At 33.5% G+C, this 23,392-nt stretch overlaps 5 protein-coding genes across 5 annotated transcripts; 3 read left to right on the top strand and 2 right to left on the bottom strand.

Moving 5' to 3' along the window:
* Positions 1-238: 238 nt before the first annotated feature.
* Positions 239-14,030, top strand: LOC114879630. The gene is given in 31 exon segments (XM_046286070.1): positions 239-639; positions 1,981-2,079; positions 2,169-2,288; positions 2,291-2,441; positions 2,518-3,296; positions 3,299-3,760; positions 3,763-4,089; positions 5,120-6,404; positions 6,767-6,787; positions 6,882-7,106; positions 7,270-7,430; positions 7,433-7,455; positions 7,539-7,578; positions 7,581-7,674; positions 7,676-7,712; positions 7,714-7,800; positions 7,883-8,240; positions 8,488-8,738; positions 9,225-9,278; positions 9,552-9,663; positions 9,666-9,856; positions 9,945-10,331; positions 10,402-10,660; positions 10,731-10,822; positions 10,824-10,944; positions 11,045-11,088; positions 11,090-11,122; positions 11,124-11,156; positions 11,158-11,188; positions 11,298-11,404; positions 11,513-14,030. Coding segments are annotated over 30 exon segments (6,150 nt in total). The 5' UTR covers positions 239-639; positions 1,981-2,066; the 3' UTR covers positions 11,765-14,030.
* A 1,428-nt stretch (positions 14,031-15,458) lies between these two features.
* LOC114879621 (dynein axonemal assembly factor 4-like) lies at positions 15,459-16,254 on the top strand (the record flags this gene model as incomplete). Its single annotated transcript, XM_046286182.1, is given in 5 exon segments — positions 15,459-15,659; positions 15,740-15,805; positions 15,807-15,845; positions 15,912-16,064; positions 16,135-16,254. Coding segments are annotated over 5 exon segments (579 nt in total), but the record flags the coding sequence as incomplete, so codon positions are not given.
* A 6-nt stretch (positions 16,255-16,260) lies between these two features.
* LOC114879623 lies at positions 16,261-17,757 on the bottom strand. The gene is given in 6 exon segments (XM_029194696.2): positions 16,261-16,343; positions 16,619-16,785; positions 16,788-16,975; positions 16,978-17,012; positions 17,092-17,110; positions 17,113-17,757. Coding segments are annotated over 6 exon segments (462 nt in total). The 5' UTR covers positions 17,159-17,757; the 3' UTR covers positions 16,261-16,336.
* A 2,128-nt stretch (positions 17,758-19,885) lies between these two features.
* LOC114879622 lies at positions 19,886-22,208 on the top strand. The gene is given in 3 exon segments (XM_046286185.1): positions 19,886-20,316; positions 20,429-21,024; positions 21,027-22,208. Coding segments are annotated over 2 exon segments (495 nt in total). The 5' UTR covers positions 19,886-20,316; positions 20,429-20,990; the 3' UTR covers positions 21,488-22,208.
* Position 22,209: 1 nt separating this feature from the next.
* On the bottom strand, positions 22,210-23,390 carry LOC123987882. Its single transcript, XM_046286181.1, has 3 exons — positions 23,381-23,390; positions 23,062-23,322; positions 22,210-22,981 (listed from the first exon to the last, which is right to left on the bottom strand). Exons 1-3 carry the CDS (start codon positions 23,388-23,390, stop codon positions 22,971-22,973), a joined length of 282 nt encoding a protein of 93 aa, XP_046142137.1. The 3' UTR covers positions 22,210-22,970.
* Between the last annotated feature and the right edge of the window lie 2 nt (positions 23,391-23,392).

The following is a 23,392-nucleotide window of genomic DNA, read 5'->3' as shown; positions in this document are numbered from 1 at the left end:
TTATAAAATACAAATTTGCTATATAAATGTTGAACAATTTTTAAATATATTATTGAAGTTTCCTTAATTAAAACTTATGTGCTACTTATCTAACAGTATCTCAAGCTATTTAAATATTAATTATCCTACACGCAGAAAAAATACTTTCTTTCTCTGTAGAATTTCTTTAATTAAAATCCCTATGATGGTGCATAATCGCCATCTTTAAAAAGGATGACGACCATCTTGGATCATTTTTCACGGGTTGTTGACACGGGTAGATCACAGCCGGTTGTGAAAGTGCTTCGCGATGTAAAATTAATCATAATTAACTACCGTAAATAAGTAGTAATTATTTAGAAAACAGGATTAAAAGTGATATCAATTCAGGCGGTTTAGGTTATTGTACAAGTATTATTATAAATGAGGGTATAAAAAAAATTGGTGGAAACAAGCGTCTGTCACGAATATAAGCAATTTTGACAGAGCTAAGCTTTAAGTTTTGTTGTATGTATCTAAAAGTTTATTTTAAGAAAGTATTTTTTCGGTTGTGTTCCTTCACGTGAAAAAAAGGCCAAATTTTTGGAAGAAAGAAGATAAGAAACGTTACAAACACATCTTATAAAGGAAAATGGTTTCGTGCACATGGTGACACCTCTGGTTAGTTTATGCATTCTATAAACAATTTGTCATATTTTGTTTCATATTTTGTGTCATAAATAATTTCCTTTGATCATATGTTTTATATTCATTATAAGTAAATATTGATTAAATAATTATGTGTTAAATAAAAAATTCCCTAATGATAAGTAGGTATTGTAAATTTTTGCAAGACTGAGATTCAATGGCTGTAACTTATAATGGCGAAATGCAACGTATCGTTACTTGAATTTTTATAAACGTTCAGTATTAAAATTAAATTATTTATGTATTATAATAGCTATAGTTGTATTTTAGTTGGTATATATGTAGGAGTTTTATTGATAGTACATATATATATATATATATATATATATATATAGATTTAAATAATATTCCGAATTAGTTTATTTACTAATGCTTATTTTTCAGTTAAGTTTGAATTATTATTACCGTGAGTATTGCTAGAAGAATTTTACTATACAAAATCTTTTTTTTTTAACACAGTATAAGCGTTTTATTAAAATAAATTATAATCAATATAATGATTGATTTATTACGCATTAATTATAAATTATATCAGTACAATATAATGGAAAAAATATTAAAATCAATAAAGAATATTGTCTTCATTTTTATTAAATTATTTCTATAATGAAACCATATATTTTATGTAAATTACATTTAAATTATAATTATACATAGAATACTCTGACATTTAAATATAAAAAGATTGAATTATTGATTTTGGATGATACATTTAAGATATTGTGAAAAGATTATATAAATAAGAGAAAGTTTGCTGCATTAGCCTCATTGTTTATTTTAAGCTACATTTAACTTTGATCTATTATTACTAAGGTGTACATATTATGTATAAAGTATATAATATAAGATTATAATGTGTGCATACTTCCACTTTTCATACTTCAACTACAGAGAAAGGATTCAAGTATTGATTGCAGGAGCATGGTGTGCTATGGCAATAGGAGGAGGGTGAAACCCAGACAAGACCCCACCTCTGTATATTATGCCTTCCATTTAAGTTTGACTTAAATCATTTCAGACAATTGCACTTAAATATATATATATATATATATAGTATATAACTATATAGTATATAACTTAATAAAATCTTTTATTCATAACAAAATGTATTCTGCAGTTAAAAGATATATATGTATGTTGAGTATTTATAAGTCAATGACCCATATGAATGTTTGATAATTATAAACATTAGTCTCACATATAGATACAAATACCTTTATATATAAATATAATTAGTGTCAAATTGTGATAGATGAATTATTTAATGTAAAATTAATTATCCTTGCATTGTAACTTATGATATATCTGTTTCAGATCATTAAAAAGATGATAAATATAAAAAATATATGAATGACAATGGGCTGAAATATATCACACTATAAAACTCTTAATTTTTATATATGGGAGATACAGGTAATATTTAATTAAAACATTCTTTTTATTCACTAAAACACTGCAATTATGCACATACATACAATAATAGAAACTGTTTTGCTGTTAAGGAACATTAATCATGGCAACAGTAGAAGAAAAGAAGAGAGTTGGTGGCTCAAAGGTTTCAGCCATTGCAAACATCTTTCAATCGAAACCACAATTGGATAATTTAAGCCATAGAACAAATAACATTTATCGGATAGTTTTAAGGAACCAACTGTACCTTTAAAAGAATCTCCTACACAGGTTACAGTTGTTAGGACAGAAAGTCACGTGGCCCGTTTTAATAACGCCCGTGCGCTTTTTGAAAAGCTTGGAGAAGAAAATAAACCACATAAACCGTAAGTGTATAATATAAAATGGAAAATAAATACCATAATAGATCGTCGAATTATTTGTAAGACATATTTTTTGTAGGGTGGACAGAATTACAAAACCTAGTAATTTACATGGTTTAAGATCACGTTCTAGTTCAGCAAATTCTGGATCAGGTTGTACATCTCCTGCGAGATCGCCCCGTCCTCGATCTCCCTCACCTCCAGGAGCTAGAGATCACTTGAGTAATTGGAGTGCAAGTGTACCAGCTTTAAATGCTGAAAGGCATTTCGAAAATGGTCATAATCATGGTTTAGATAATTTGTCAGATAAACATAAATCGCGTGCAGGGCAAGGAAAATTTGAGAAAAATTATGGTAAAGAAAATCGTTTAGATGATCGTCCAGAAAAACCAGAGAAACCTGAAAGAAGGTTAAATTCGAAAGAATTAATTGAAAAACAGAAAAATTGGACTAGTCATTTCTCAAAAACTAGACCAAGCAGATATAATTCAGATCCAAATAGATCTGTGGTTCAGACTTCTTTAAATCAAAGTGCAAATAAAGTTAGCGTAGAAGCTACTTCCGTAGGACATATACAAAATGCGGTAAATACTGATAATGAAGTGAAAAGACCAACAGATATTTCTACTAATCCAGCTACAAGATCTGCAAGCTTTTGCTCTACTAGATCGTCGGTCATATCTCCACCTCCACCTCCACCGCCAACAAGAAATTCTTCTGCTTCAAATGTAAGAAAAGAAAGACCAGCTAGTATTGCAGCAGTATCTCCACCAGATATTCCTAGTAGCCCAGAATACGCTACTATAAATAAATATTTTGATACTTCACCAACTATACCTGAATATGCCGTTATCCAGAAAATACAAATGTACAAAACAAACATTTCCAAAGAAATCAAGAACAACGAGATGTTACAAAAAATGTAGTTACTCCAACGCCAGAAAGGACACAAGATGTGGTTGTACCGGAATATGCTGTAGTACAAAAGAATACTGCAGCCAAAATGCTTGCACGAAACATAGATGCATCGAAAAATGCTACCACACATTCAAAAGGTTTAAATAACACTGAAAACAGCGGTTTATCCTCTAAAAATACTCTTGCAAACTCAAGTATTGATATTTATTCACAAACAAAATCACATGTTTCCTCTCATGAGAGAAATTCTGATATATCTAGTCCGACAAGGAGTATGTCAATAGAGAATATTCCTAGTATTGCAGTGGAAAATAAACTAAAGAAAAGTAGTGACTTACTTGATACACCTGAGTATTTAAATTACCCTTCAAACGTTGTACGTTCACCACCTAAAACTTCTGAATGGAGAACGAATGGTTAGCCAAGAATGATGAAATTTTAAAAAAAGCAACAGATCTGAAAGGTTCTAGGGAAGACGTAGACACCAAAAATGAAATCGTTAGACCTGATCCAAGACCAGACTGGGCTAGGCCATGTATAAATACTGTAAGGAAGAAAGATAGCTTGACGGATGAAGGGAAAATAGAGCCATCAAAATCTCCAGATCCAGAATTAAGACCACCTTCTGGAGGTACGGATAGCGCTTCTTCTAGTATGAGCTCCCCTAGCTCCCCTTCCAAGGATAGTAAAGAAGAGAAGGCAGATAAGGAAATGTCTGAAAAATTTCAAGCGGGTAGAGTATATGTAAATTATCAATAACATGATTTAACATCATCTACACGGATGTATGTAACAACAAATATATTTTATACACGTCTATAAAAAACATATATCAAAATTAGAAGTATAATTCGTTGATTAAAATTCCGTTTTTGAATCTTTTTTTTTTTTTTTCGTTGAACAACTTATTTAATTGCTACAGAATATTTATTTTATAAAATATCGAAATTCTGCTCTTTTACTATGGCAATGTGCCAAAATTCTAAAAAGTAACAGTACGGGAGGAAACTTTCCTCTTTCCCTCTTTCCTCCTCTTCTTGATCTTAGTTCCACCTACTGGTTCAACAGTATTATTTATAGAAATGTCTGTGTATTCTGTTCTGCTTCTGTCTGGCTCTACTTTACACCATTCACTTCAGTAAAGTATTTTACAAATTTTAATAATTTTCTTACCAGTGATCATACAAAAAGATATTGTTTATTAATAATTAATTACTATTTTCAAATATCTCTTTCATAAGAAATGAGTTTATATAAAATATAAGTTAGAATTAAACCAATTTAATTGGCTGAACATGATATGCATCATTTTATAAAATGATTTGAACTTCAGTGTATAGTACATTTCTTCAATGTGTTCTTAACAAATATTCTAAGAATGTTAATAATTTGAATTTAAATACAGTGTTTACTTTGTTGAAGTGACATATTAAATAACCAAACCCCTTAATAATATAGTACAGATGTTTTTGTGAAATATGTGACCCATTTGTATTAAAACCATATCAATATTATTGTCAACAATTACAAACAAAAAAAAAGAGGTATTCAGTCTTACACATTTGTACGTTTACTCTAATTCCGTGAATTGTTTATTAGTATATGCATACAAAAACACAAATATCATGTGTCTACGGCTACTTTGCATTGATTGTCGAGGTATTTTATAATGTCCTTTTTTGAAACATCTTTTATTTACATATTCTGTTATATATATTTTTTATTATAAGCAATGATTGTACATTGTGATATTTTATTTTAAGGTCGTAATAGCTATGACTTACAACCTGAAGAACAAGAGAAGCCTGCAATATACACAGAAAATATTTCTGAAAAGGATAGTTTAGAAAAAAATTCAAGATTTAATGAACCAGACACGACGACGGTTATTCGACGTTCTCACGTACGTGTCGATCTCCAAGCTGCTGGATTGGGGCAGCGACCACCATCTGTAGTTAGTTCAGATCAGGAGTACCCACCTTTAGAACATAAGGATATACCAATACCTTCGCCATATGCAAAGAAAATGCAACAAAATCAAGAAATTACTACACAAAATAATGAAATTAAACCTCAACTAAAAGCTGACGTAGAGGAAAATGCGTTAATAAAAGCTGATTCAAAAAGTTGCCATAATAAGATATCTCAAGATAGCAATCAAGATCATGTACGAGTAAATTCAATGATTACAGAAATAAATCAAAATATAGTCTTAGATAATAAGTCGAAATCAAACGCCGTCAATGAAAGGCATATATTTGCTGAAACTGTGTGTCAAAAAACAATGTCCAATGCCAAAAATGATCAAATCAAGATCTCTGTTCGAGAAAAATTAGCAAAGAATAAAGAAGAAGTATCTGGGAAACGTTCGAGTTTTGCCGAAGTCGATAATAAAGTAGATCAAACGGACAAAGCTGTGTTAAATACGAATCAGTGCTCGCTAAGTTCGAATATCCATAGTACTGAGAATTTATCAGAGAAACCTATTAATAAGGAAGTAGAATCAGATGAAATTGCACACTCGGAGAGTATGTCTAAATTTGTGTCAACAACTACTACTAGGAAAGAATATGTAACATTGGTAGGGGATACAGTACCATCATCTAAATCTAGTTCACAATCAGTAAGCAGTATTTTAAATAGAAATACAGAAGAATCTGATCAGCCACAAACAACATGGGAACAGGAAAAACAGAAAGCTGATCAACTAGCAAAATTAAGATTGCAAGAAAGTATTTCCACATGTACAGTTCAACAAACTATTGTATCTCAAAGTGTGTCACCTGCAATTACACCTCAACATATAGAAAAGAAACAGCCAACTGAACATGTTGCATCTGAGGGTAGTGTTCATGATGATAGTGATTCTAGTGATACTAAAACTATTACCAATTTGGATGCTCCACTAATGGATACGCAAAATGTTATTGAACAAAATAGTTCTAAGACTGTAATCGAAACTTCTTCCAAAACTATTATTAGTCAATCAATTCCCGTAACACCAGATACTATGACACCTGATGAAGCAGAAAATTTGTTAAGTTCTCGGTAAGTTGATAAATTAAATAATTCATATTGTAAAATATATTCAGTTTTGCAAATAATGAAGCTGTTGTATATAAAAATTAATATGCTTAAGATTATACATAATGCACTAACGATAAGTGTTCTAAATATATACATATACATATACATATACATATACATATATATATATATATATTTTTTTATATGAATCTCTGTATTTTATATTGATATTTCTAGTTATTTAGCAAATAATTTATAGCCACTTGCAAACAGCTTAATAATTCTTATTTCCTTACTTTATTAAATTCTAATGTTTTTTCTTCTATTCATGTTTTATTTAAATGACTTCAAACAAACTTGTACCATACACGGACAAAATACAGCATCCTAGAAAAAAAGATAAGGTAAGTTAATTGTTGTATGATTAAATGTTTCGTTTATTGATCGTGCCTTGAATTGAGAGAAAAGCATCATGTATCATATGAAATAATCAATTAGACAAGGATCAGCTTTATTATCGGACGAGGAAGCACAAGAAATAGCAAGACTACTATCACCTACTACGCATAATGAAGTTGTAAGTGAAGAAAATTCTATTGATAAAAGTAAAGAAATGGATAAAGAGAGAGAAAAAGATGATCAAGATAATACACCAGATTGGCTTTCTGATGTCCTGTCTGCTCCTGATACCAGTCTTATTAATAGCACCACTAATGATTATAGGTGAATCAGTTTGGTCTTTTATGTTTTTTATGTTTGATATCAATATTTTGCAGCTAATTTTATGCATTTAGTTTGACTAATTTTAATTGCACACCTGTCATGTCATTTAGCCCAAAAATTATATAACGATTTTATATAAACATTTAATCTTTGAAATTTTTAGTTTGTCCCACAGATCACGTAGTGATTTAACGATAGACTCGTTAACGGAAAGTCAAGTGGGTTCTGTAACGGGTAGCGAAAGTGGTTTACTTGGATCTGTTAGTAGTTTAAACGATACTCATGAAACTAATGATGAGACGGAAACTGAACAGCAAGATGAGTACATCCCCCAACTCCAGGCAAAGTTGTAAGATTACAAATAAATAGGAATGCATTTTCACCTATTTATTTTAGGAATTAGATAAATACATATTGTAATTTTTTATTTAGATACTCGTGGAAAATGGTGTACATTACTTTGAAGATGGTCATTTTGGATGGAAGTTGCTGGAATACCAGAATCTGACGAGGAGAAGGAGGATTATCCGTCGAATATGCCTGTGAAAAAAATGACTAAAGTTTCATTGATACGGGACAATGAAAGTTTATTCAACGCATTCGGTTAAATGAATACGATCGTCGGAATGTCGATGTAGATCCTGTTGCTGCAAGTGCAGAGTATGAACTTGAGAAACGAGTTGAAAAGATGGAGGTGCCTATTGAAAAATTAATAAATATAATATCACATATACATGTATTACACCAGTACCTAAACTTCATAAAAAATTTATTAGGTATTTCCAGTAGAACTTATGAAAGGACCAGAAGGTCTTGGTTTAAGCATAATTGGAATGGGTGTTGGAGCAGATGCAGGACTTGAGAAATTGGGCATATTTGTGAAAACAATCACAGAAAAGGGTGCAGCTGCGCGAGAAGGCAGAATACAAGTAAACGATCAAATCGTTGAAGTGGATGGAAAATCTTTGGTTGGCGTTACACAAGCATATGCAGCTAGTGTTCTTCGTAATACTTCAGGTCTTGTGCGTTTTGTGATTGGTAGAGAACGCGATCCAGATTCAGAAGTAGCAATGTTAATTCGGCAAAGTCTTCAAGCAGATAAAGAAAGAGAACAGCAAGCTAACTCTGCTAGGTACGAATCAATTGATTTCAAGTAAAACTTGGTCTTTTTAAAATATTTTTCAAATGGTTTCCCAATGATGACTTATCCTTGCTCGCTCATGTCTATGCCGACAATTTACGGCCACTTCAATGACGGCTTGAGGCCTCTTGGAGTACTGAGGAAATCAAAATAATAAATTCGTAATAATCAATAAACTGTTAAAATCTTTTTTAAAAATTGCAAAATTAAATGTATTTGTTGTTGTTTTTGTACAGGAAACCTTAACTTTTTCGGATAGTTCGCCTGATGGTCAACGAGGTAACGAGGAAGGTATTGGAAGTATGGGTGCAATACCAGGTTCACCAGCTATGTCATCGTGTTCGGAAGGAGAACCTCCGCACAGTCCGATAGAAAATTATTTAACTTCTGGTCGAAGTAGATCGCCTATTATCAGTAGTTCATCGATACCACCACATGCATCTGCCACTACACAAAGCGATGTTGACAGTTTGAGACTACTTTTACAAGAGGTATTGTATTTCTGTCAATAAAAAAGAATGCGTAGTGTAAAATACGTGTGATGTATAATATTTAGTACTTATACTGACTGCTGATTTTAATTGAAATATTTTTATATTTGTAAATTTTATTTTCTTATAAGCATATAGTTAATGAGAGATCTGTGCTATAGTCTCATTAATTATCGTATGTTTAATTTTTGGATATTTTTTCCTCTTATAGTATTTTATACCGTGATAAAGTTATATTATTGAAAATATTATTAATATTTTGATGTAGAAATATCATAATTTAGTATTAGAGCGTATGTTGCATTACTTTATTATTAGATATATGTACGAAGATACGCACAATATTCTATTGTATATAAATGTATATACGTTATTGAAACTGTAATATATTGCTTCTTTATGTATACGAGCATTTTTTCATAGGTTATAAGTGTGAATATATTTTGGTTTTGCTTATGCACTGTGTTCGTTGTTCACTGCTTGCAGAGTCAATATAAACTAGCATTAGCAGATGGAGAGGTGGAAAAACTCAAAGCTAAGGTAATCAAATTGAACAAGATTTTCAATTTTATCATTTTAATAACCAAATACCATTTTTTAATATGCAAATTAATGTATTCCTTGCTTGTGAAATGTTTGTGTTAGATGCTTATATTTATAAATTTCTGTGCTGCTTTATGTTGTGTCATGTAATACAAGATAATCTCATAGTTAGCTCGAGAAATATTAACTTGGATGCGTGCGTGAGTACGTATGTGTGTATACGTATTATTTAATCTGTGATGTAATTTATTGGAAATATTTTGTTTATAGCTCGTAGATTTAGAAAACAGCGGAGCTGGTAGTGAGGAATATGCAGCAAAATTGCGTGAGTCCGGTTTACGACTTCACGAGTCTGAAAGAGCCTTAGGAGCCGCTAGACAGGATTAGCAACGGCACGAGAAATGCTTTCACAAGCAACAGCACAAAATGCTGCTTTGCAACAAAAATACGCTCGAGCAAGAAGGGCAGCGCGCGAGTTACGCGCGGATATCGCAGCTAGGGACGAATTCTATCAACAATTATTACAAGAGAAAGACACAGAATATAATGCTCTCGTTAAAAGTTTAAAAGATAGGGTATGTTGATCATCTTATCATCTTTTGAAAAGTATTGAAAAGTGTATAGATTAAAATATTTTGTAGAAATAAATTATGAATAATTTAGGTAATCACGTTGGAAGTTGAATTAACAGAAACACAAAGGAGGTTTGGATTGCCAGTAAGATTACCTTATGATGGAGCTACGGCTAGAATAGTTACGCCGCAACTAACCCGTCGGCAATTACCTCCACCTCCTTCATCAACTAGCTGTCAACTTTCAGACACAGAGACGTCAGATCTTAGTAGCCCAGACGACGGAGATAAAACAGCAACCGTGGAAAGAAAATTACCAATTCCATTACCAGTCAAGGAGGAATTAGATCGAGCAGTACCTGCTCATCGACTTCTTGATAACTCTGCTGGAAAAAGTAAGGCTGAACTTGCAAGTAGAGGAGGACTCGCAAATCGGCAACTTCCTAAACGATCTGGTGGCCTTAGTAATAGTAGTTCTGTACGTACTCAATTTCAAAAATGTAGTGCATAATAATTAACAAAAATCGTTTAATAATTTTATCTTCTAGGACTACGGATTGGATGAATCAGGTGACAATACCGATGAAGATTCATCTTCTAAATTACTTTCTCAAGATGCAAGCAGTAGATCTCCAAATGACTTGACATCGAAACAATCAAATTTGAGTTCCTATTCTAGTAGTTCTTCGATTAGTTCCCTAAAAAGTAAACATATGGAACCTGCTCATCCGACGGCAATTCGACACAGTACTATTAGTTCGCAAGTTAGAGCAATGACAGAACAGAGTTGGCCACAATCTCAAAAAAGTATATTTCTTTTCTTTTGTAAATAATATGACTAATATTAGATATAAAATTTGTATTGATACTTGTGTAGATCTAACTGGACCGCCAGCATCATTAGCTGAGCAGTTGAAACAAGTATTAGCAGAAAGAGAAAGACGACTCGGCGGAAATGATATGCCTTCCTTCAAGAGAAAGTTCCGGAGATTTTAGCGACTTAAATAATCCACATACCAATGATCCAGCTTTAGTTACTCATCATTTAGTGGAAGAAATACGACAAGCTGTAAACGAAGCCAATCAAAGAGGTAATATATCGTAGATTAAACCGGAACTTTCAAGCAAACGTTTTTTTTTTTTTTTTTTTTTTTTTTTAATATTTTTAAGAAACATTACTTATCTTTCTAGTGAAAAAAGCCACTATTCCTTCATCAAATTTAATTGGTAGCGGTTTCCACACCTTGGCATCATCCAGGTAGTTCACCTTTCTAGTCTATCATCTGGTGGATCAGTGAGCCCACCCTGCAGTTGATCCTAGTCCATCGAAAACAGGTATTTAGGTATTCAAAATGCGATAGAATTGCGAATTAATTCATATTTTAATTTCTACTCTTTGCTTTTATCGATGATTCTCCATGTATAAACAAAGTTATGAATTTAGATACGAGCGAAGTTTGGATGCCTCCTCACCCAAGCGACTTTGGTTTAGGTGACAAAAAGTCCCACTTTTGGCAAAATGCACCAGTTGCTGATTGGTCCAAGGAACAAGTAAGTTTATCTGTTTAAATATATATATATATATACATATATATTATTGTCAATTAATAGAGGTTATTATATCTATTTCGGATTCGTAACTTAAAAAAATGGTGTTAGGTGTGTCAGTGGTTATCAGGAATTGGTTTGAAGCATTATGCATCACGTTTTTTGGAAACTGGAATTAACGGTGGAAATCTTTTGCGACTTGAATCTCGTGACCTGAAAGCTTTTGGTATTTGTCGCGAAGAAAAGTCTCATTTGAAACGAAAATTGAAGGAACTTAGGGCACAAGCAGACCGGGAACGTAAGGAAAGGAAGGAAATAGAACGAATGCGACGAAAAGCAGAGAAAGCTGCGCGAAAAAAATAGTTTGTTGTGCGTACATTGATGTACTTATGTCCTCTATAAAATGCAATAATATTGTACAAAATGGTTGGTAACATAATTGAAGTCTTATGTACAATATTCCAGTGATGTTCGTAAAATATTTTCAATTTTTCCATTTAAATTTAATTCTCTATTACGCATAAAACAGTCACAGTTTACTAAATGTTCTTGTTCGAATTTCTCGTTGTCCGAAATTTTAAACTTTGATCATTTATACTCAATTCTGATTTTCACACATTTGCATTTATTTATGATATATTTGTATCAGTGTTGGTTCACTGATCTAAATAGTATTTGGTATTAATTATTTATAAAGTGACAGTGAATACCAGTTCAAGAGATAGAATGTATGAATGTACTAGCATGCCTATTATGCCAGACGTATGTATGTGATATATATGTATAAAATTCAAGCCATTTAGGTAAATTGTAATAAAACTTGGATTATCTAGATTTTTTTAATAACTGTATGTATACTTTTGTAGAGACATAAGTTTCACGTTACTAGAATAACATAACTATTACTGTATTTATTTTTATCATCAGTTTTATCATGTAATAATTTTCATAATGAATAATATAATACGCTAGTATAGTAGAGACTTACAATTAGTAATAAACTATTATTGAGGAAAAAACAGTGACTGTTCTCTACTATGTATGTACATCATGAACTTATCAACGAATTTGTAATTGTCAATACGGTGTGTGTTATAAATTTCCATTGTAGATTGATCAAATTGCGAAATAGTTATTATATTCATCTATATTTATTCATTATCTATAAATTTGCTCAGTCTACAGTTTTCGCCATTAGCAAATTATTAACTTCTTAATCGATATTAATCGAAATAAAGTATTAATGTATTTCTATTATACTACCGTCTTGATGTTCGTATCGAAAACAAAATTTTTCTTCCTTTTTAATTATACGAAATTTATGTTCTTATATATGAATTCACTATTAAGTACTAGAAATCCCCACAATGTCGATTTTATTGCGACGATAATTTTTAAATTATTGTGATGAATTTTGTTTTTAGTATTTTCTATACATTTCAGACATTCCATGTGATTTTATAATTGTATCTTTATTAACATACAAATAGAAAATTATTATAAAGACTCCTAATGTTTCGGCGAGAACCCAATTATATTTATGTACGTGAATATATCACATAAGGATACATTATCCATTGAATAATGTATGTTAAATACAAAATTAGTATCCTAAGGAGAATTCATTTTTAAATATGATTGCGGGGCTCGCTTGGGTACGGTATAGACAAATGTACCTTATTGTGCGTACACTTATTTATAATAGAGTTAAAAAACTTTTGTACGATGTTAAGTACTTTGTGCTTCCTTTATATCGTTTTTTAAATGTACAATTTGTTTTTCTCATGAAGAAAAATAAAATTTCTTTTACATAGAGCAATTAAACTAGCAAAGTATTTAGCATTGATACAGATTGTACATATTACTATTATCACTGATATTGTATAATCTATAAAAAATTATTATGACTTAAGAGGCGTGTAAGAGGCATAACTGTAGTGTCATAATATCTTTATAGGAGATAGATTTTAATTTCTTTTTATTTTAACTTGAGCGTTTATCAGAGGTCCTCCACTTTCTTTATAATACTATGTACCACGATATCTTGAAAGCAATCGATTATTGTTATTTCTGTTGTTGTTGCGTACAACGAAATGCGGTAACCGATCGAAAACAAAAAAAATATATATATATATATAACACAATGTAACATTCTTACGTCTCAGGGTAATCACCGATATGTTTTGAAATGTACGTGTGTTCAATGAATGAAAATTTTTACGGATTGGAACGTCTTACAATTCGTTTCTAAATGACTATTGTAATTTCATAGGAGCAGACGTTTGATAAAAAACCGACTGATTTACGATAAGTTTTTGTAGTTGATTTTAAAAGATATGGCATAAGTATGCGACTTAAGAAGTGTCATTTGTCCAAAAAAAAGCAAAATTATAGTAACTAAACTTGTACTTCACTGTGGGGCTGCATATAGTGTCCAAATCTTTTCAATCGTTTTAAAAGTATTGCTCACAAGAAAGAAAGAAAGAAAGAAAAGAAAAGAACATAGTTCCATGGATAAAGACAAAGAATGTCACAGTTGCATAAATGATAGGTTTTTAACAATGTCTATAAAAAGTATTGTCAACAAATACTCTTAAACGTTTTAATTAAAAACAATTCATACAATACATTGCGGTCTGTTTCTTTTTTACCTAATTGACAAAAAATAAATATTGCTAAGAATACGATACATCAATTGTAATTGTATATTATTTATGTATGTACATTGAATTTTTTATGTACCCAGGACATATCATAAATATAATAATAAAATCCTACATATTGTCGTATGTTTTTAAGCAAACATTCAAATTTAAACGTAGGTTACGTAATATCGATAGGTATCGTGCAAACGTTTGATCGATATTCCGTTATTTAACCGAAACTCTGTGAGTACTGTTCTGTGTTGACGGTAATTTAGTAAATTAATCATTTTAATTGTTGATCTGTCTAAAATTTTTTATTCATTAGCAGAACAAACAATGGCCGAGTATAAATATTAAAGACTACAATTGGCGGCAAAATTCAGAGTTCCTGATATTAAAACGTACCTATAAGAGGCCATCCAAGAAAAGTGGATTTGTTTGTGATTGATAATTATGCGAAGGTACAAGTTTATTATAACAATTTCTTAATTAAATACAAACGATAATCGTATATTGTTAATAAAATGATAGATAGCTTTCCACCGTTCATATGGAACTGTTTCTATGGGCTAATGTTGCCGAAGAAAGAAAGTAAGTGCACCCATAACCGATCAAGAGGCAATACTTACTCTGCGCAAAACAATATCGGCTTAGAATGGCCCACTCTTGAGATACAAACATCGACAAGGAGTTTAACGAGAATGTCGAAATCGAGCTTTAGAGCAGGCTCAAAAAGTCGCTGAAGATAATAACAAGCTGAAAAGAGGTATGGAAAATTTAATGTCGAGTTTATATTAAAGAAACAGTAACCGACAGCTGGTAATCTTCTTTAGGAAACGTCAACACCTGCAAAGGGAGGCGGTGAGAGAACCAATAATATCAACACGGCTACGTAAATAAAATAGATGCGGTACGAAATGCGCACGTAAGGAAGCTATGCAGCAATTTGAAGACTGGAGGTCAAAAGCAGAGTTACATTATTATCTAATGTTGAAGGAGAAATACAAGAAACAGGAAGGCTTATAAGTACCTAAATTATAATAAATATTATACCCTTACATGCCTTTTACCTTTAATAATAATCCTGCTATATATTTTTTTTAAGACCACCGTTTAAAATGGTTTAAAGACGATGACAACACGTTAAGGTCTCGACCAATGACTACCGAAGAAATATTTAATAATAATTTATCCTCAAAAGAATTCGAGTCTACGATAAAAGAAGAAAGAAATAATGAAAAGAAAATCGTGGACATACAATCGGAAATCGAAACTTTGAACAACAATCTTAAACGAAAACGTTAAAAAAGAAAATAGTTCATTTGATGACGCCAGTTGTTCCAATGAGAATTCCGAATCGGATTATGAATTAAGATCGAACAGTAAAAAATGGACAAAGATGTTTCAAATAAATTGATACGAAAAAAAAAAAGACCCGGACTGGAATCCGTAAAAGCGGCCATAGAAGGGAGGCTCGTGAGGAAAGCAGTATATTTGAAGAACCATCGAAGTCGGTGCCGTTACCAAGAAGAAATGGTACGATTAATGTCACATTTTCAGAACGAGCGTTCCCGACTCCTGCTAGAGAAAGTCATCACCTGGAAGAACAAGAAGTACTTTTTTTTGTCTTAATTTTACTAACCATCGAGATGATGTAGACGCATAATTATACCTACCATTAATATAATTACAGTGGTTACAAAAGCAAGCAGAGGCAAGGCGCAAAATTGGTTTCGATACGAAGGACCTGCGATCGGAAAGAACGCGATCCACAGTGGTTGAAAGATAAGGGAGAGTACGTATCTTAGGTAACTTCACGTTAGATTAAATCAACAAGCTAATATACCATTTGTATTATACGATAGCGAGTTTTCAAGGTTGGCAACTACCTGGGAGCTATCAGCGCCTATTCGTATGGGATTCAAATTAGCGATAAAATGGTATCGCTCTATGTGAACAGATCAGCAGCTCATTACGCGTTAGGAAATTACTGTAGATGTATAGAAGACTGTTCGAAAGTAATCCAAGTTACAATAAGATGTCTACATAGAATGAACAGTACTAACTTCATCTATTGTGTTCTTTCAGGCACTAGAACTAATGGTACCGAAATGCGAAAGTAACCGCGAGTCAAGGGCCAGGTGTCACGCTCGACGAGGTGCAGCGCTTTGCAATTATCCTCGCCTCAGCATGGTATTCCTGAGCTAGAGGCTGCCCTGAAATTAACACCGGATAATGAAAGCATAAAGCGCGACGTGCTGGCCGCGAAACAATACTTCCAGCTAAAAGATTAACAGGTTTGTTTCTGTTTCTAGTTATACAAGAGAGATCGAAGAAATTCTTTTGTTACCGTAGAAATATTATTAATGTTACGTAAAAAAGTTATACTATTTTATATTAAATCATTAAATATCACAGTCACAGGTCCTGAAATTTAAGGAACTAACTATATGTATAATGTTACATAATTGCGCGATCATTAACGTTTTGGTACATTTTAATTTTCTAACGCGAAACTAAGTAACTAAATACATACATAATATAATAACACGTGTACTTCTCTTTTCAACCGATCTTACGTCGATCCACTTTCTGTTCACGTTCTAACGACGATCCCGTTAAGATGATTTCAATCGAATCGATCATTTTCTTATCAACCACATCGCATTTCGTGTGTTCCAAGGCGTGTATCACTTCGTGATGCCTGTCTCGTTGTCGATCGATCGTGTGTTTTCACCATGAAAACGAGGACTGACGTTTCTAGTCTCGACGGGTGCACAAATATGTTTAGGATCTGGGCAACATCCAGCCCCGTTGCAACGCTTTAGAACGGTGGAGGCAGGATAGAAAACTTCGTCGGGATTAGGACCAACAGTTAGAAGTTTCTGCACTGGTTACAGCTCTGCTTGAGGCATGGAGCATCGAAATCATGTACTAATTGTACGTGATTCAAAAATCCACTATCTCTGAAAATGAAAGCAAATTATTTTAATACAACTGTCAAGATCGCGTCGCTAATAAGATTTCATTAAATTCAGGTTATACCTATGATGTCTGCCAATATAGCAAAAGCAAGATGAATAGAAAATAATAGTAAAATGAAGCTTCTCATTTCTATGTCGAACGACGAGAGTTTCTTTTCTGAATCTCACGTAGAATCTCAAGAGGAGTGTCCTAGTTCCTGCTGGAGTTCCTGCTCGCCTCACAATAGTCCTGGCACTGACGGCTATATACTCTCTTCTGCGCTCTGAATTCTTTCTCCCGCTATATATATATACATATACATATATGTGTGTAACTTTCATCCTCGTCCTCGGGGGGGCTTACCCTCCCCTCTTTTACTACCGATTTCTTCGTCGCCTTTCTTCGTTGTCCTATGGCGGTTCGCACCGTCTCCCTCTTGTTTCTCGGTAAACTCGAGGAGGACTCGAAGCAAAGCGTTCCGAGAACATCGCCAAGATAACTATAATTACAACTAGTGGGTCCTGCCTCCCGTTCGAACTGGGACCACGTTACGTCGCGTGACTAAGTCGTCCTCTCTTCGTCGCTCCAACGCTTCTTTCACTCATTCATCTTGCTCCGCAAAATTTTAACCAGTCATCGGTCAAATTATCAACCGCTTCTCGATTTTCTCTTTCCTGTACCGATCGCATCCCAAACACCGTTTCTCGTCCATCGATGCATCCTCGCTTGATTGCCTCCAGAGAATTTTGTAAGAGTACCTTCAACCCTTCTTTTGGGTCATTCATATTTTATTTTTTTTTTTTTTTTTTTTTTTTTTAAACATTGTTTCAGTATTACATTGAAACGTTTTAACATTATTTTATTTTTTTAGCGATATATTAATCTGCAAAGTATTATGTTAGCATGTTTAATTTCCACGAAGGGACATGGATGAACATGCTTGAGAAACTGCTTGGAACAACGGTGCGGCACGAAGTAGCCTCCCCAACGCTGCAATGTTATACGATGCGACAGGTTGCAGTGAATCATCGCGATACGGTTGCTGCAGAGTGTCTGATTACGACAAGGTTCATTCATACCGATATTCTTATTGTTACGCAAACCCTATGAGTAGTGCATCAGGGCTTTACTACAAAAGATAAGTAATACATCCGTTTGACAAATTTCCTCGACGAAAAGTGAGAGTTGACATCGATTGCTTAAATCCAAATCCAGATGACACAAGTATCCGTTACAATGATTCGTGGAATTAACTCGGTTGTATTCGATGTTGCGCATTTCGATAGAATTTCGGGGGTAGCAACCTTGAGAAGCACCATCTCCGTTGCCATGAAACATTTCTTTTTCCATGTTACATAAGCAATATTGTTTAAATTAAAGTAAGGTAATTATGTAACTATGCTTAATTTATTATAGAATCATTCATGATTAATCACGGCTGCTATCAATCATGATAAATGACTGATGCGACTTATAAAAGAAACGCTTTTAAACAAAATCATGATCCATTTTTGATTCAGTCTTGCTAGTTGAGTGACAGTAAATTGTTGATTTATAAAATGATGATTGAATTGCGTGACTTTTCGCACGTATCCAGTGACAGATCGTTAAATAAACTATCAGTTGTTCTATCTCACGTGTTTGTAACGGATTGGATTTAATATGTCGTTGGAATAATTATATGGTTGCGTTCTATTTATAGCAGGATGAATAAGCGATTTACAGAAATTTACATGGAAGTAATAGTGTCAGTTCTTACCGTACGGAATTGGAATTACAATTGCGTGTACCCCGGTGTATCTCGCCCTGAGGGAGATCCCACTTACGTCAAATGAATCGGTAGTTGAGTAAGGTAATCGTGTCACACTGACGTTTCCGCTTATTAATCGCATGTTACAATTAGAATTATGGTCTTCTATAATAATACATTAAACTTTAAACTAAGTCAAAGTGTTAAGTGAGATGAAAATGAGAAGAGGAATGTTCGTGACTCATACATTTCACCATTCTATTATCACGGGAATACGGATATACAAAGGGAAGACTCACACCTAGATACAAAGGTATATAACGAATGATTAAGCGCGTGGCGAATCGCCAAAATAAGATAGAAACGAATTTCTTCTGCCCACATGAATGACTGCTAACAAAAGCTTGAAGCAAAACTGGTTAGCTGATGATTCACATGAATCAGCAATCGAAGCGAATACTGTTTTTAGAGAATACAAAATTTCATACATATATTTATGATGGTTAATTAAATTTTCCATTCAAATTTTATCTAGTATTATATAACATCTTACGCCGTTTCTTGTTGCTTTTATCCTTCTTCCGCTACTATTTCTCGGTATCGGTATCACTCTTCCGTTATCAACAATGGTGCGAGCTTATTAATAATTACAAAGCCAATGTACCACAACCCAAGTGTATAAATAGGTCAGTATGTGTCTACATGAAAACTAATGAACTTTACTAATTAATATTTACAAGTATCAAGAACGAGTATCATCTGGAAAAATACAAGGAAACTAATTTCACGTTTCACGACCGGAATTCTAAGAAGAAGATATACGTAAAGGAAACACGAACTGCAATGAAACGTAACAGTGACTCGGAATTAGGAAGTGCATTTCTATCATGGGTAATCCCGTATCTTCTCGTCGAAATCCACTACTCCTAGACATCACGGAGTAGTGAACTAAGCGAAAGGGATCATTGCAAGAAAACAACATTACTTTGGACACTTCTTTTTTACAGGCACCGACTGTAAAACGTGTAACTGTGAAGAAAAGTTAATGTACCATGAAATCTTGGAAGAACAATCTACTATGCACTTGGTAGACCTTTGAGACTTCAATACAGAAGATTTTTTTCATTCTAACCAGACGAACGCGAAAGTTAGAGTAATAAGCAAACAGTCTTCTTTCGAGCATTCATTGAACTCCAGCCTCAGTGAATCCAGTAAAAGTGAGTCAATTGTATAATAATTTCCTAAGGAAACGAACGAAGGGCTCGGATCATGTGATAGCTCGGATTGTGATAATACTATCATGATTATACTCTAGGATATTTAATGAATAAAATCTTATTTCCGCAATTAGCGCGCCTATTATTTATAAGATGTTGTTATCAATGCTCTCGACCAGTACTAACAAAATACTACACACGCTTAATTGCCAGATAAGACGTTAAATATGTATATTACTGCTTCGTGCATGGCACACTGTTCGAGTTTGCGTATCAAAGAAAAAAAGAAATAGTCGAAGTTCGACTTTGATAGAAAGGCGTTCCTCCTTTTATCAGAAGGTTAGTCGATCTCTCACTGACAAAACATGTCGAACAGTTCAGAGGATCGTAAGAGTACAATATGTAAACCTGAAGAACGTTTTGAGAATATTTACGGTACATTTATTTATAGTTCATTCAGTCAAGTTTAGTAACCGTGTGATCTTGTCGAAGATGTATGGAAGAACTTCAATGATTTGTGTAATCTATCAAACTAACAAGAAGCACGTTAGAGGGTGGAAGCTTTGACGTGTACCGAGGAGAGTCACCGTGGCGTTTCCCCGTGAAACAATCTAGAAGGATATCTAAAACGGTTTAAGAATTGCATAATTAAATACTCTCTAAATACCGCAGAATCGTAGAACATTGGATTCTACGTACGCGTGAATCTCTCTATTGATGCGGTATACCTTGCGTGAAGCATGTGTGCAAGCTCCTCCACGTATAAAATACTCTTCTGGCAGCAGGAAAGTCTCAGTTGGATGCCTCTTGATACGAGTACGTGTCAGTGGTTCGTACAGAAGAAAAGGTAACAAGCCGAACAACGTGTCCGTCGGTTAATATCCCGTGGCAGAAACCTGATTCATGAGGGGTGAATCCGAGGCGAGCCGAACTTTCAGCGAAGAAGAAGCTGTGCGGATAAATCAGCGAGTGATATCAGAAACGTAGCTCGATTTAAATAATAGAAACGAGGCATGAAAAGTAGATCGTTCAGGTGTTACCTGGTTCAAAGTTGATGATACTTATACCGTTGACACTGGACAACATGGTACCATCAGCGGCGAACGAGAATTATCATCGAAGCGGTCGAAGGATAAACTTAACTCACGCGGTGAAGATGTCCCAGAAGTTTGTCTGCAAAGAACCACAATCCCGAGCGTACAACCTGAGGGACCTGATGTGGGATATTCATCAAAATTCCGGGGAGAGCCCGGTAAAACCCGTCTACATTGTTTTGAAACGTTGCGACGGACACTCGGGATGCTGTACGAGCCCCGACATGAGCTGTTCACCGATGCGATCAGCGATCTATTACGACGAGATCGAAATCGAAGTGTCTAGTTTGGTACTTGGGAACACGATTCCCCGATGGATCAGAGTCGAGCAACACGGTAAATGTTTCTGCGATGTTACCACGGTCAATGAACGGTATCAACAGGAATTTCAATGGCCTAACGTAACTCTCGTTTGATCGGAAATTATTGAAATTAAGAAAAATTAGATTATGTTAACGAGTTAACGAGTTAACAGTATTTACGTTAAGGGAATCAAAGCAATTTAAGACACAGTTGATGTTGACATCTTCTCCGGGTTTTAGCGTACCGGCTTGGTTCGAAATGTTCATGTAGACTGAAATTGCTCGATGCCCGACATATGTATGTTGGTTGTCTTACTCGATGCTAAAATGTCGAGGACAGACACCTGTTTTATATTGGAAATTACGCTCGATATTTACTGTTTTCGACGAACGATGAATATTAAAGAACATCAAAAATGTAAACGATTCAATTTAAACTAGTCATATTACTAATAATGAAAGGGACCAAAACGTATTATTATGTTAGAAATTAATATGGAAGTGTGTAAAGTAGATATTTCTATTACTAATTGTATAAATTCAGTATTTATACGCGTTTATCAATATTTAACATTTATTTTGTTAAGATATAGTATAAAGTTCTAAAAGTTTTTCTTAAGCAATCGGAGATATTTAAGTATTGAACAAGTATTAATCAGTAATACTACATTGAAATATATTAATCTGACAAGAGACTGATTCCACGTATAAATATATTCTAGCGTATCTTTAGTACGTGTACTTACAAGTACCTCCTATTTTATTTTGATAACCGGTTTTTAAGACAAATGTCATATTTCCAGATACATAATAGAATTTTAATATTTATGTTATACTATTTATTAATATTTGGAAGTCCCTATATATATTACATCAGGCTGTACTTATGTGACTGATGAGAACTATGATAGAGTTTAACATATTTATTTAATTTTGTAAAATATAAAAAAGTGCGATGCATCTTTACAAAATAAGAAATATTTCTTGTACATTATGACAAATACTTTTAATAAAACTTTCATAATGTGCACTACGTAAAATAATATGAATATACGTTTTGTACGAACGTTTTATATAAAGATACGTCTAACATACGTTATATGATATTCAAGTAACGTCGTCAAAATTATTTTTACAGTTAAATAAATAAAACCATTTAAATGCTATGTACTTTTGATTGAAGAAAGAATATCGATTAGAGGAATGTTAATTTCGATATTGAAGACATAAACAAATAAGCAACATATGGATTATGTAATTTAAAATGAAGCTTCAATTTAAAAAAAGATAGATACACTTATTGTTTCGTTCACGTTAGGCGTAATAATATCATATGACAAATATGTATACAATGAAATTACTATTTAACGCGAAATAAAAATATTTTCAATATTTGAAAGTTGATATATATTAACAGCCAACGTTTCTTAGACGATTCGCGTACAAAGACAGCAATATGTATCTTTCTTACGACTTCGTATACAAAAAGAATTGTCTTAGAATCTCGCGTACGGATATTTACTGCGCATTCGGCGTCTCGTTGCACGACCTCTCCCTGTTTCGTTATTTGGTCCTCTCGTTGCATGTCCTCCACGTATCATGTTTGCCCTTAAAATAGTTTTTCTTGTGTATAATGAAAGAAAAAAAAAACAAATATGACACAATTTATTATTTGTGATTACAATTACCTCTGCCGCTAGCTTGACTTTCCCAAACAATTGGTGTAGGTCGAGTACCACGCGCTGTTCTAAATGGCGATCGTGCCGATCGTCGCCCCGAATTGCCTCGATTGTTACCATTTGCTGCAGCTGCAGCCGCAGCTGCTGCTGTTCTTTGACGCGTATTGCTAGACGGAGACGCTTCCGCTTCACGACTTTCTTCTACTTCATCTTCCACTATCGTCAATTTCCTGGTTCTCCGTCCTTCCCCGGTATCTACTGTATCGTCATCTCCCGGAAATTAAGGGACCAGTTCTTCTGTACGTTTTTTCACTTATCGAACTCATACCTATATACATGT

Source organism: Osmia bicornis, chromosome 6 (assembly GCF_907164935.1).
Source record: "Osmia bicornis bicornis chromosome 6, iOsmBic2.1, whole genome shotgun sequence".
NCBI lineage: Eukaryota > Metazoa > Arthropoda > Insecta > Hymenoptera > Megachilidae > Osmia > Osmia bicornis.
Note: the sequence above shows the minus strand (reverse complement) of the source record. Positions and strands in the feature narration are given on the sequence as shown.